General features: G+C 43.0%; 1 protein-coding gene across 1 annotated transcript in view; it reads left to right on the top strand.

The window, feature by feature from the left end:
• LOC309549109 (calpain-2 catalytic subunit-like) overlaps positions 1 to 14,015 on the top strand; it is a 122,789-nt gene extending 108,774 nt beyond the window's left edge. The window contains exons 18-20 of the mRNA XM_082249145.1: positions 3,173 to 3,289; positions 10,813 to 10,871; positions 13,977 to 14,015. Of these exons, the coding sequence (XP_082105271.1) occupies positions 3,173 to 3,289; positions 10,813 to 10,871; positions 13,977 to 14,000 (200 nt within the window). The 3' untranslated portion in view covers positions 14,001 to 14,015. The remainder of the gene's footprint in view (positions 1 to 3,172; positions 3,290 to 10,812; positions 10,872 to 13,976) is intronic.
• Positions 14,016 to 14,459: the final 444 nt, after the last annotated feature.

Genomic DNA, 14,459 nt, shown 5'->3' with positions numbered 1-14,459 from the left:
CAAGGCCGGAGGGAGCTGTGCAAGGATTTTTGAGCAAAGCAGTGTCAGAAGTCAAGTATGCTACAGTCCTGGATCTTCTGGATTAAAGTCGAGGTTCCAGCACAGTTTTCAGTGTTACAATATCTTCAAGTGTCAGGAAGCGTTGGCCGGCATGCAGCTGGCGCCAAGACAGCGCTTACAGGCATTTTTCTACAAAGTCCCAAAATTGTACCTAGTTGAGCCAGAGGAGTATCTCACTCATTCCCTTCCCCCATCCCCTAAACTCAATGAAAGAAAACAAACCAAGATGCCGAAATTGTCATCGTCTCAGTTCTCACACCTTGGGTTACAGCTCAAAAGGGCTGGGAGTGTTACCGGTAACAATGGCAGACCCACATCGGCCCAATGCCTGGAAAACCTGCTACATTGAATTCAGTATGCTAAAGCACCATAAAAATAAATGTTAAAAATGTAATAACATAATGGTTATGTTTTTTCATCCTTTGTTGTATCTCAGTGCTGCTGATCTCCCAGAGCCTCTTTGAAGCCACTTCTTGTTTATATGCAGTTTAGCGTTGGCTGTGTGGCATTTCTCAGGCTGGGGTTCCTGACAGCGACAACACTGGATCCATGCCATCATAATGTGTGTTGAAGCAGTCCTTTGCAGTCACTGTCAGAAGTCTAAGGCCGGCCATACATGGTGCAAATTTCTTTCCTGCAACCACACAGACAGTGTTGACAGGGGAATCCCACCAGAAGAAGACTGATTATCGGCAGCAGCTTTAGCAGCTGCTAGCGATAATCGCAAAATAATCCAGCAGGCTGGTAGTACCCAAGTTGATCGATGAATCAACATGGTACATTCAGCTTACCTGTTAACAGTTTGAATTGCAGCCGGTTTCTGCCGGACCGGCCGAGATTCAAACCATATACGGCCGGCCTTAGTAACAAGGTGACAACGCAGGAGCCCATATGGGAGACAGGGACAAAGCGTTGTCACCCTATGGCAGGAAGTTTCTGAACAAGGACCTTTATGGCAGAATCACCATAGTGATATTTTAATTTATTTAAGCTGCAGATATATAAATATTGAAAATTACAGTATCTTTGCAGAGATTTTGTTATTTGGGTTCCAATATTCAGGTGCATCTCAAAAAATTAGAATATCATCAAAAAGGTCATTTATTTCAGTAATTCAATTCAAAAAGTGAAACTCATATATTTTTTATAGATGCATTACACATGGAGTGATATATTTCAAACATTTCTTTCTTTTTAGTTTTGATGATTATGGCTTACAGCTAGTGAAAACCTAAAATTCAGTATCTCAGAAAATGAGAATATTACACAAGAGCAATAAAAAAAAATAAAAAAAAAGGATTTTTAATACAGAAATGTTGGCTTACTGAAAAGTATGTCCATGTACAGTATTGTATGCACTCAATACTTGGTAAGGGCTCCTTTTGCATGAATTACTGCATCAATACGGCGTGGGATGAAGGCGATCAGCCTGTGACGCTGGTGAGGTGTTATGGAAGCCCAGGTTGCTTTGATAGCAGCTTTCAGCTCGTCTGCATTGTTGGGTCTGGAGTCTCTCATCTTCCTCTTGACAATACCCCACAGATTCTCTATGGCAAGTTTGCTGGCCAATCAAGCACAGTGATACCATGATCATTAAACCAGGTATTGGTACTTTTGGCAGTGTGGGCAGGTGCCAAGTCCTGCTGGAAAATTAAATCAGCATCTCCATAAAGCTGGTCAGCAGAGGGAAGCATGAAGTGCTCTAGAATTTCCTGGTAGAGGGTTGGGCTGATTTTGGACTTGATAAAACACAGTGGACCAACACCAGCAGATGACATGGCTCCCCAAATCATCACGAACTGTAGAAAATGTTGCATTTCATTTGGAAATCAAGGTCCCAGAGTATGGAGGAAGAGTGGGGAGGCACAGAATCCAAGTTGCATGAGGTCCAGTGTGAAGTTTCCACAGTCAGTGATGATTTGGGGAGCCAAGTCATCTGCTGGTGTTGGTCCACTGTGTTTTATCAAGTCTAAAGTCAGCACAGCCCTCTACCAGGAAATTCTAGAGCACTTTATGCTTCCCACTGCTGACCAGCTTTATGGAGATGCTGCTTTCATTTTCCAGCAAGACTTGGCACCTGCCCACACTGCCAAAAGTACCAATACCTGGTTTAATGATCATGGTATCACTTTGCTTGATTGGCCAGCAAACTCGCCTGACCTAAATCCCATAGAGAATCTGTGGGTATTGTTAAGAGGAAGATTAGAGACACCAGACCCAACAATGCAGATGAGCTGAAGGTTGCTAGCAAAGCAACCTGGACTTCCATACCACCTCAACAGTGCCACAGGCTGATCACCTCCATCCCACGCCACAATTATGCAGTAATTCATGATAAAGGAGCCCTGACCAAGTATTGAGTGCATACTATACTGTACATGGACATACTTTTCAGTAAGCCAACATTTCTGTATTAAAAATTCTTTTTTTTTTTTTTTTTTTTTTTTTTTTTTTTTTATTGGTCTTGTGTAATATTCTAATTTTCTGACATACTGAATTTTGGGTTTTTACTAGCTGTAAGCCATAATCAAAAATAAAAGAAAGACATGCTTGAAATATATCACACTGTGTGTAACGCATTTATATAAAATATATATGGTTCACTTTTTGAATTGAATTACTGAAATAAATTAACTTTTTGATATTCTAATTTTATGAGATGCACCTGTACTATGGTGAATTTTAATAGGCCAGCCACCAATGTGCAATACACAGAAACCTGGCTCCATTTCTGTATAAAACACTGCCTGGCATGCATACTTACCTCATCCACGCTCCCCTAAACTGCCAGATTCCACCCTGAGTAAATTCCAGTTTTGGAGAGTGTTGAAGGTTACCCGATTGGATGATGTCACTGTACACCCCAAACCATTGTTGAAGAGATTTTCTCTCACTTCCGGTTTCGTCTTCAGGACAGACAGTAAGGAGAAATCTTGCCATCAGGAATAAAGTCCTGATAGAGGTTCTAACTGTTCTCTGCTATATGCCAAAATTATAAAGTCAACTATTTTTTATCCTGAATCTCAATTTAAATCTCTCAGTTGTGTGATTCTAATATGGTAGTTAAGCCCTCAATCCCAGCACAGTGTTGACCGTCTTCATTTCTTCCCAGGATTTAAGCTGAATTCTCCAATCCACCAGCTGCTTGTGGCTCGCTTTGCTGATGAAAATTTCTCCATTGACTTTGATAACTTTGTACGGTGTCTCATCCGCCTGGAAATAATGTTCAGTAAGTAGAAAGGCAACTGAAGTGTATGTCTGGGCAAAACATTCAAAAACATTTTCAGAACATCTCTGCAATACATGCACATTTCCTCATGGTTTGTCACTATGCAGCACATAGGAGAGTCAGACCGCAGCTCTCACACAAGCGTTAGCCTGCTCTCCAGTAGTCCAATGCTCCCGAAACATGGCTCTAATCAACACTGCTGTCACTCCATGGAAAGTGCTGGTAATTGGAGCAGTGTGAAGGGGAGGGGTGTCAGCCCACTGGAGAGCTGTGCATAAGAGCAGTGGCTCAGCTCTCCTGTGTTCTGCAAGTACAGAGTATTTTACATTTGTAAAAAAAAAAAAAAAATATATATATATATATATATATATATATATATATATATATATATATATATATATATATATATATATATATATATATATAGTTTTTTTAAAGCCCCGTATTCATCATTGTATGTGCAGCCATGTGCAATACAGTAATCAATAACGAGGGCTCAGTTGGAGTTTAGGACAGCTGATCCGATTGTACAGTGCATCCGGAAGGTATTCACAGCGCTTCACTTTTTCCACATTTTGTTCTGTTACAGCCTTATTCCAAAATGGAATAAATTCATTATTTTCCACAAAATTCTACAAACAATATCCCATAATGACAACGTGAAAGAAGTTTGAAATCTTTTCAAATCTAATAAAATAAAAATAAAAAAAATCCCATGTGTTCACAACCTTTGCTCAATATACAAATTGAATTTAAAACAGCGCTAGAAAGTAAAAATGTGTTATAAAAATATATAAAAATGTAAAACAATCCTTATTCGTGATGTATCCAATAAGTTATTATTATTATTGGTGACAAAATGATCAAACAGTCCTTAAATAATATAGTGTCCAATAAAGTGCTCAGGTGCAAAAAAACGGAGGATGGGGAGGTGAAGTTAGTCTGCAGAGCTCAGTGAGGAGAGCTGAGAGCCGATTGGAGGGAAGGGACACAGCCCCTTTAAACAGCACACAGGAACAAAGCTGAGGCTTTCAATCACAGGCTGTGTGCTGGAGGTCCCTCCCCTGTCACCTTTTTTCTCTTGGTGTGGGAAAACTTGTCAGAAGTGATTCAAGCTATAGAGGGATATGCTTTGTTCATATTACTGAGGTTTACAATCACTTTAAGTCCTGTTAGATCACATCAGGCCGGTCCCTTTTGAAGTTATAGCTATGTAAAACAATAAAAATTAGTGCTTTTACCCAATCTATGATAAACCGATACTTGTGGCAAGGTAAAAAGGCGAGATGAGCATTTAGTAAATTGGTTACAACTAGGAAAGCAGCAGTGGTGGGACTGGTGATACTTAAGGATTATTATATTGCCTCAATCCTTGCACAACTTTAAAATTGGTTCCCTCAGGCTATAAGCACCATGTGGGAGGAGCTAGAACGTTTTCAAACACAGGGACATCATTTTTATAATTTTCTTCTAGCTAGCCAATATTACACTTATCCAGCTACAGCATTGTCCCCAACTGTTCTAGCTTCACTTCAAGCTTGGCGTATCCTACTAGCCACAACATTTCAAGATCTGTTACTACCTTGCTCCCTCTGCATCTACTCAGTTTGCCCATTATCATTCCGGACCTAAAAGTCACTCGATAGGTGACCAAAGGAATTAAAGGGATAGATTAACTGATGATAGGTCCAGCACCCAAAACTTTTAGATCCCTGCAGATTGAATATGGCTTGTCAAACTCCGACTACTACTACACTTACCTACAGATCAAGCATTTTATCCGTGCCAATCCAAATACCTCCATATCTCTGCCATGGAATGTAGCCCAATATTACTCTAAGTCTAATACCAAGATTAGGGGTATCTCCCTATTTTTAAATTTGCTCAACAATAAAAATGTATTCCTTAAAACTGCTCATATCCAAGCATGGGGAAAAAAATGTAAGTATCTGTTACACTCCTGTACAATGGGAAAAGGCGCTCTGCATCACATATCTGGCAACAAAAAGCATTAACCTGTTGGAATGTACTCAAAAAATGTTACTTGGTGGTACTTCCATACAGGATATCCAGATTTTCCCCACAAGCTTCTCCTACATGTTGGAGGAATTTTGGAGCAATAGGTACACTATACCACATACTTTGGACATGCCCGGTTATAGCCAACTTTTGGGCAGCGATTTTCCGATTGCTCACACATATTCTGGGGATAATTGCACCCATATCACCAGGACTGGCTATTCTGTCCTTGGGTATAGAAACAATACCAATAGATATTAGAGATATAGCCACCCACATTCTACTAAGTGCAAAATTAGCTCTAGTATGCCATTGGAAAGCTCATACAGCTCCTTCTATCCGCAAAGTGATAGAGACAACCCACACACATGCCACATACGAGATGCTAATCGCCTCCTCTCAGGGCAGATATCAAACTGCTAAATCTCAGTGGAAAGTATGGATTGATTGGTAAAAAATTTTCTCTACTGATTAAATGTGCAATTTGCATAGGCGGAAATGCGACATAAACCTATTGACTCTTCGGTTTTGTCCTGTCCTTCTGTTGTTTTGGAACACAGCTCTGTTGCACATAATTCTCTTACACCCTAATCCCAACTGCAAATCCTAAATTTGTTCAAGGACATATGTAGATGTACCTTATAGACCTAGAAATGGTCTCATCTGACATAAAAATGCTGAATTTTTTCCTTCTGTATGTACACCATTGTACACCATCTATGCATAATCCATATCATATCAAATGTCCTTTTCTCTTTCGTTCATCAGTGGATACAGCGCTCCATAAATGATAACTACTGGGTTATATTGCCTCCTCCAGCAGTAGGACTAGCCAGAACAAAAAACAGCTGGATACACCCATGGGCCATCCTCAGCTGGTATATAACCCCCTCTCTGCTCTAGGTGATCAGTTTTAATCTGTCTAGTCAGGAGTTAAGACCTAGGCTTCCGGTTGGGATCTCTAGTCCTAGCAATTTTTTCTCCTTCCTTACATCTTTCTTGTTTTTTTTCTCTCGGGAGATCTACAATCAACTGCCGGGCTGGGCGACAGGCTGGATAATCTAGATCAAGTGGACCCCCCAGCCCAGTCAGTGAGCGCGTGCAGACCGCAGCTATGCACTGGGTCGGCCGCGACATAGCCTCATGGACAGAGGCTGGACCGTGAGTTAAACATCTCGCAGGGTCGCATACGACCTAGCTTGGGTCTGAGTCACAGCGGTCCCTTGAATGACCGCTCCCCTACTTCGGTGGCGAGGATTCTGTCTGGAGCGTTACCCGCACCATGGAAGGATAAGTACAGTCCCCCTCTCCCCTTTTTGTGGGGCTCCCTTATGGAGCCTTAGGGTCACATCTCCCCCACTGACCCCCTATTGAAGGTGGCAGGTCCCTCGGAATCCCAGCTTCCCATGGTTGCACTGACAATGGTCCTGCAGTCCTTAGTGTGGGGTGGGAGTGGCGTGTGGGCAAAGGCTCCAGGAGGAAGTATCCCCCGCCTTTCCCTGCTCAGTCTGTCTCATCTGATTCTGAGCCTGATGCTGCCCACCCAGGAGGGCTTAAAATCACACCCTCAGATCCATCTGCTAGAATGATTCCTCTATGGTCACAGCAGCAAATTAAAAAGTAGCTGGTAGACTCCCTTATCAATGCAGTGCCTGAGACTTGAAAAATGGGAGGATGCGGCTGATTTAGCCATGAATGTGGCTGTGTTGTTTGGTACACATAAGTCACCTCACACTCCAAAGGTGTTTCCTTATGTGCCTTATTTTGACAGGTTTTCCTGTAAGGAATGGGAACAACCAAAATTACCCTTTGTGGTCCCCAAACATTTTGCTGCACGTTACCCTTTTCAGGAGTCACTTTTAAAAAGTGTACTAGTCCAACAGTGGTGGAACCTCCTGTTTCCAGGTTGAACAAAGCTATCATGATCCCAGTAGAGGAATCCCCGTCCTTGAAGGACCCGACTGACAGGAAAGCGGAGGCTGTGGCCCACAGCATGTTTACTATGGCTGGTTCGACATTGCGGCCAATCTTTCCCTAAGCCCTGGTGTCTCAGACCCTAACTGAATGGGCCAAGCTTTTGCGCCAGGACCTGGGGGGTGAGCAGGTCCCTGCTTCTTATGTTGAATTAGCGGACCAGTTGGTCCATGGACTGCAGTCTATTTGTGATGCAGCTTTGGATACAGCTCCTGTGCTGTCCACATTTTCTGTTTCAGCGGTGGTGATTAGGCGTGTGCTATAGCTTAAGAATTGGTCCGCAGACCAAGCCTCTAAGAAAACTCTCATTGATCTGCCCTTTCAAGGCGATTGCCTATTTGGGGCTACCCTGGATGACATAAATGAGAATAAAGGAAATCGATCTTTCAAATCTTCCCCCGGGAGTTTCCAAGCATCCTTGGTCTGGTAAGCCTAGAGCTAGCTTCTCCGGACCCACAGACAAGACTCCTTCAGCATGAAGGTCTTCCCTCACCCATTTTTGGGGGTGCGGGAACATCTTCGCTGGTTTCCGACGTCGTGGACCTCCTTCATGAGCGCCAAGGGGATCTACTAAATGTTTCTTTTGGGGGTACCCAGAAAGGGGAACAAAGCTTGTCCTTTTCAGGTTTTTTAGGTCCTGAGTCTCTTTGTGCGGATTTAATTCACAAAGGTTCAGGTGATGTCTGAACTACTCAAAGTCCCCTCTATCCCTGTCAGGTCGTGATTCACACATATAGTTTTCTCTCCCATTTTGCACACTGGTTCTGAGTCTGGTGGTATCCACCTTCATGACAGTTCGGTTTGCACAGTCCTACATGCAGCTCCTTTTAGCAGGTTCGGCTCTACAGGAGGATACCGATGTTCGTGGCGAGATCACGGGTTCCTCTAGCAGACGCAGCAGGCGTCCAAGGGCCACGGTAAGACCAATATCATCCTCGGCTCAGGCTTCTTCCGCAATTCCTGTGAGGAAACAAGGGAGGGGATCTTCCTATCAGTCTGGTGGCCATAACTGTCCCTTGGGGCTTCCTCTCAGAGAAAACCAGTTGTCCCAAGGGCTGATCTACCATCCTGCTTTACAGTCACTGGTTTTAATGGCTTAGGTATTGAAAGCCAGGTACTGAGGGATAGAGGTCTGTCTGGATTAGTGATCCCTACTATGGTTAAGGCGAAGAAGTCCTCTTCCAGCAAGATATACCATTGTACGGGGAAAGCATACATTTCTTGGTGTGAGTTGATTGCCGCTCATCCTCGGCCCTTTTCTGTGGCTCAGACCTTGACCTTTCTTCAAGGGCCTTGTGTCTGCCCTGGCAACCTTCTTTCACCAACTCATAGCCACGCACTCTTTAGTTCTTACCTTCATTCAGGGGGTTCAACATGTGGCTCCACCTGTACAGTCTCTTTTGCCACCATGGGATTTAAATTTAGTACTTTCGGTTCTCCAGAAACCTCCATTTGAGAATTCAGGCGATTCCCTTGCCTACGTTATCCCAGAAGATGACATTCTTGGTGGCTATTACCTTGGCCCACAGGGTATCGGAATTGGCTGCATTATCCTCTCCCAGTCCCTATTTAGTGGTCCATAGGGATAAAACTGGTTCTTCGTCCCTGTCCATCATTCCTGCCCAAAGTTGTCTCTGACTTCCTTTTGAATGAGGACATTGTGTTGCCTTCCTTGCCGGCTCATCCCAGGGAATTTGCTTTGCATACCTTGGATGTGGTTTGTGCGATTCGGCTGTATATGGCAGCGACTGAGTCCTTTCGGAGGTCAGACTCTCTTTTTGTGGTTACAGACGGACCAAGGAAAGGGCTGGCCGCTTCTTCGGCTACCATCTCCAGGTGGATCAGGCAGACGGTGACTAGGCCCAAACCATTAAAGGTCAGGTTCCACCTTTCCTTGTCACAGCGCATTCTACTCGGGTGCTGTGTACTTCTTGGGTCTTACGTCATCAGGCACAAATATCACAAGCTTGCAAGGCGGCCACTTGGTTGTTGGTGCATACCTTCGCAAAATTCTATAAGGTAGATACTTTGGCATCTGCGTATGCTTCTTTTGGCCTCAAAGTTTTGCAGGCTGCTGTTTAATAGGGGCTGTTCCCTCTTGAGGGGTGTTTTTCTTTAAACTTTTATTTTTCAGATGGGGCACCTGTGACCTGTTTAGCCTTGGGTTATTTTCCCCACCCCTCATTTTTGTTTTGGCACTGCTTTTGGACGTCCCAGTCGTTATGATTCATGGAGCTCTGTGTCCGTCGATGAACGAAAGAAAAAATGGGATTTTTGTACTTACCGTAAAATCCATTTCTCCGAGTTCATCGACGAACACAGCACCCACCCCTCTACGGAGTTCTGATACTTCTAATACTGCTTGCTACTAAACTGATTACCTAGAGCAGAGAGAGGGTTATATACCAGCTGAGGACGCCCATGGGCGTAGCCAGGTGTTTTTTGTTCTGCCTAGCCCTACTCCTGGAGTAGGCAATATGACCCAGTAGTTATGATTTATGGGGCGCTGTGTCCGTCAATGAACTTGGAGAAATGGATTTTACGGTAAGTACAAAAATCCAATTTTTCTCTATTCCTTTTGTAATGTTTATACCTTTTTTATATCAATAAAGAAATATTGAAATTAAAAGTGCCTATACTTTTTAAAATCCAGTAGTGCACAGGTCTCCTCCTGCTCTGCACATGCTCAGTTGCTCTCTATTCTCTGCACTGTGCCGAAAGTCCGAGGCACCAGAGGCCGATCTGCTGACAGCTTAAAGATTTACTGCTGCTCAGGGGCTCTGGGCTTCAGCAAAATGGCAGCCTCCAGCAAGAAGAAACAGGAGCAATACTGGAGGCAATTTACAGCACGCACTAATTTTGGTAGCATTATTATTAATGTGGAATGTATGTTCCTTGCTAATGAACATTATTTTTTATCAAGCGGTTACTGATGAAGTTTTGCTTTAAGCTTGGAGAGGGGGGTGGTGGGAGTGGTAAGGCCTGGGTGATCATGAGACCAGTGTGATTGGCTTTAATAGTGATTACATGATCAGGAGCCAGTCCCACTGGATCCTGATCAGTAGTAGGAACTACTCTTGACAACTCGGTCATTGTGCTGAGAGCGTGAAGTGAGTGTGCTCTCAGCACAGAAAGCTCTGCCATCCATGGACACAAAATTGTGGTTTCCATTGACTGTAGGGAGTTGGGATTGTGCCCTGATTGAATGTAGTAGAAAGATCGAATCACTTTAACAGGGAAGATACTACTGCAATACTGTCTTTTAAACTGTGTTGAAGCTGTCAATTTATTGCCCGTTTTTGACTTTACAAAGCGAGGGAGCTTGCTAAGTTTCTCGTATCTGCAGTTCTTACTGGCTAAAAAGTGGTTTCAATTAACTGAAGATTGCCACATGTATGACCACCGTTTGTAGCTCTTAGAGAGCAGACACTGTGTGTTATAGTATGATGTGTAAGATATTAGTGTTGTAGACAAATGTCCTCACAAGCATCCCTAGACCTTCATAGTAATTGTGTTTTATAAATCTGCAGAAATTTTCAAGCGGATGGATACAGAGAATAGTGGAGTGGTGCCTCTCTCTTTTGATAATGTAAGTATAAGATAGACCGGAGGTCAATAACCTTTTCCATGTGAAGGGGTGTATTTATAAAAAAAAAGAAAAAAAACATACCTGTTCGCCCATCAAAACTGCATGTAAGTTAATTCTGTGCAAAGGGCAAAACCGAATATTCTCAGGACTATATTATCTGCAATTTAAATATGTGAATGTGGAAATTATCACATTATGGCCACAGATGGAGCAAAGGAGCAGACTTTTTTTGTATAATAGTACCATCCAGTGGCGCTGATATGGTTTTCCTGCATTCACACATTTGAATTGCAGATAATATAGCCCGAGAACATTTGATGTTTGCCCCATTTGCACAGAACAAATTTACATGCAGTTTTTATGGATGAACAGCTATGCAAATTTTTTATATACACCCCCAGTGTAATTTCTGCAAGTATTGGACAACTGGCATGTCATTGAACAGTAGCTCCTTCTAGTCCCAGTTTGGTTTCAATAGTTGCACTTATAGCTGTACTGCTAATGAAAAAGGGCGATTAAAATAGGATCAGCCCCAGTGCATGCATTTCAGACCTCAGATCAGCTATCATTGTCAGGGACATCACTTCTATCCTCAGACACCCCCTATAGCCCATGCAAGTACAGCAGCATTTTAATAAAGGGTTAAATATTCGTTTTTTCTAGTGGTTTTATTAAAGTGTACTTTATTTCTCTATCGTTCATTAACTGACGCAGGTCTCTGATTCATATCAGTAGGGTTATACTGCCCCCTACAGGAGTAGGACACTAGGCAGAAAAAAAGTTCTGGCTATGCCTATGGGCAGTCCCAGAGGGTACACCCTCTCTCTTCCTGCATAGGATGTCAGTTTTAATTTGCCTAGTCGGGAGTAAGGACCTAGTTCCTTGCTAGGATCCTTGGTCCTGGCATAAAAGTATTTTTTTATGTAGATTTTTTTTAGCTAGCCTTTTTCTCCAGAATTCTTTCCTGTGAGATCTTCAAGCAACTATGCCTCTCTGGGAGACAGGCTGGATAATCTAGATCCAGTGGTCACCCCAGTCTGGCCAGTGTGCGCATGCAGGCCCTAGCTCCGTGCTGGGTCTCCCGCGACATAGTCCCACTGGATGGGGACTGGCTTATTTTTTTCTCATAAAATAATAAACATGTTATCCTTGCCTGCTCTGTGTAATGGAGTTGCACAGAGTGGCCCTAAATCTCCTCTTTTGGGGTCCCCGACCGCCGCTCTAGGCTCCCCCTACTTCTCTGTCCCCATAGCCAGCTGTGTGCTGTGGGGGCATACGCGTGGGCATGTTACCGAGCTCTGCTCTGTGTGCGTCCATAGACACACACATCGCAACTTGGCCCCTTCCCCACTCCCTTCTCACAGAATTTTAAATGACAGCAGCAGGGCCAATGGCTTGCGTTGCTGCATTTGTTTCCTGTAAGGGGGGGATCAGAGACCGGCGCCGCTGCAGGGGAGCACAACGCAGGATTGAGATAGGACTCAGGTAAGTATATAGGGAAGTAGGGTGGGGGAGGGGGTGATACAAGTACTGGGACATTTTTTACTTTAATGCAGAGAATACATTAAGGTAAAAAATAAGTCTTGCCTTTACAACCACTTTTAAGTGACCCTAAACAATATCCACATTCTCCAAATATAATCCACACACATCCACTCCTTATTAGCCCTGTCATCTATTTTTCATGAAATGGTTTCCTGCTGTTTTTTTCTGCCTCCTTGTATTGCCTTTGTGAGCTCACAAACCTCTCCTTTTCCCCCTCTTCTGTTTAGAACAAGCAATGCACACTAGTTGGGGTGATGTGCATTGCTCTATGTACAATACACTCTTTCCTCCCCAGCCTAAAGCTCTGTACACACAATCTGAAAATCAGATGACAGATCGGCCATTTTATTTTATTTTTGCATGCTAGTCGCATATTGAAAATAAAGAATTTACCAAAGTTATGAACATTCTCGTACGACAGAATAAAAAATCGGAAGTGATGTCATGTGTTGTAATTTATTTGTATTGTATTTTCGAATGACAACTGTACCGATTAAACTAAAATCGTACAATCAGGTATCGTACGAGAAATATTTTCATGCTTGTCCGATTGGATAATATCGGATGAACTGTCGTGATCGGCTCTTGAAAGCTGTATACTAACAATCCAATTATTTTACAATCGCTTAGAACGTGGTATTTTTCGTCCGATTTTCTAATTGTGTGTATGGGCCTTCCCTGTGCCTGGCCTGCCCGTTCAATTCATTGAATATCTGTTAGGTTAGATATGGGAGGCTCAGCGCCACATGTTGAATTTACCTAGGGTCACCTGCATGCAAATACCATCTGCCTAGGAACGCCCACTTCTCCAGACTGACATCCACCCAGCAAATCATTTTGATATTTGCATAACTCCTCCCAAGAGCCAGCCCACTATTTTCATCAGGACTGAGAGCTCTTGAGAGAAGTATTGAGACAGGGAGATGGCTGATGTTTCCAGGAAGCTACACACAGCATCCTCCTGCCAGCCATGATCTGCCTTCATTGTATAGAGAAGCACAGAGAACTCAGAACATAGAGTGGTGATGTCACTGGCCCTAAAATAAGATATGTACCTCCTGCTCTATAGCACCCTTGTCTCCTCCTCCCATGCTCATCTCCAGGAGTTCTCCAGAGCCTCTCCCATCCTCTGGAACTCTCTACCTTAATCTATCCAGCTATCTCCTGCTCTAGCTGCCTTTAGGTAATCCCTGAAAACTCATCTCTTCAGGGAAGCCTATCATGCCTCCAACTCATTTTTTTATCACTTTCATCAGCTCATCCCCCAAAATTCATAACCTTTTGTACCATTTGTCCAACCCTATTAGATTGTAAGCTCTTATGAGCAGGGCCCTCTTAACCATTTCCTATTTTATTGTATTGTAACTGTCTCCCTTTATATTGTAAAGCGCTGTGTAAACTGTTGTGCTATATAAATGCTGTAAAATAATAATAGGTAATGGAAAGTTTTTATTTAAAAATGTAATTAGAAAATGAAGGGGAAAGGTTTAATACATGAGCAGAATAAATTCCAGCTTTAGGTAACACATACAACTGAACCGTATTTGTCTTTTCTTTCAGTGGATGACATTAACAGTCATGTGATCAGCAGTCCAGAGATCTCCGTATAATGCACCCCGATAGAATGCCGACTGCAAGGAACCTTCCTGTTATGTATCTGACCCGGGTGCCTTTAAGAAAAATGCTATCTGATGGAGCTGAAGATCCTCCTAGCAGCAAAAAGGATTTACAAGCAGCCTCTAATGAGGGAAATGTACAGGCCACCTTCTTCTTAAGAAAATGCTAGTTGCTTGGCTCTCATTCTGAATCTCTTGCTTTCATGCCTTGAGTCCCTGAACAAGACATCTGACTTTTTTTTTCTAGACTTTCCTAATCTCTTTACCTATCCTGGGTCTGTGACTTAGAACATATTGAAGCCACTAGATCAACACAACATCCAGGCAATTGGCACTTTCTGAAGGAGAGATCATCTATATATTCTCTCAGTACAAGTGCCCTATAATCCAATTAATGAAGCCATTCATGCTTAGGTTTGGCACCATC

Source organism: Pelophylax lessonae, assembly GCF_965119305.1.
Source record: "Pelophylax lessonae genome assembly, chromosome: 3".
Classification (NCBI taxonomy): Eukaryota; Metazoa; Chordata; class Amphibia; order Anura; family Ranidae; genus Pelophylax; species Pelophylax lessonae.
Note: the sequence above shows the minus strand (reverse complement) of the source record. Positions and strands in the feature narration are given on the sequence as shown.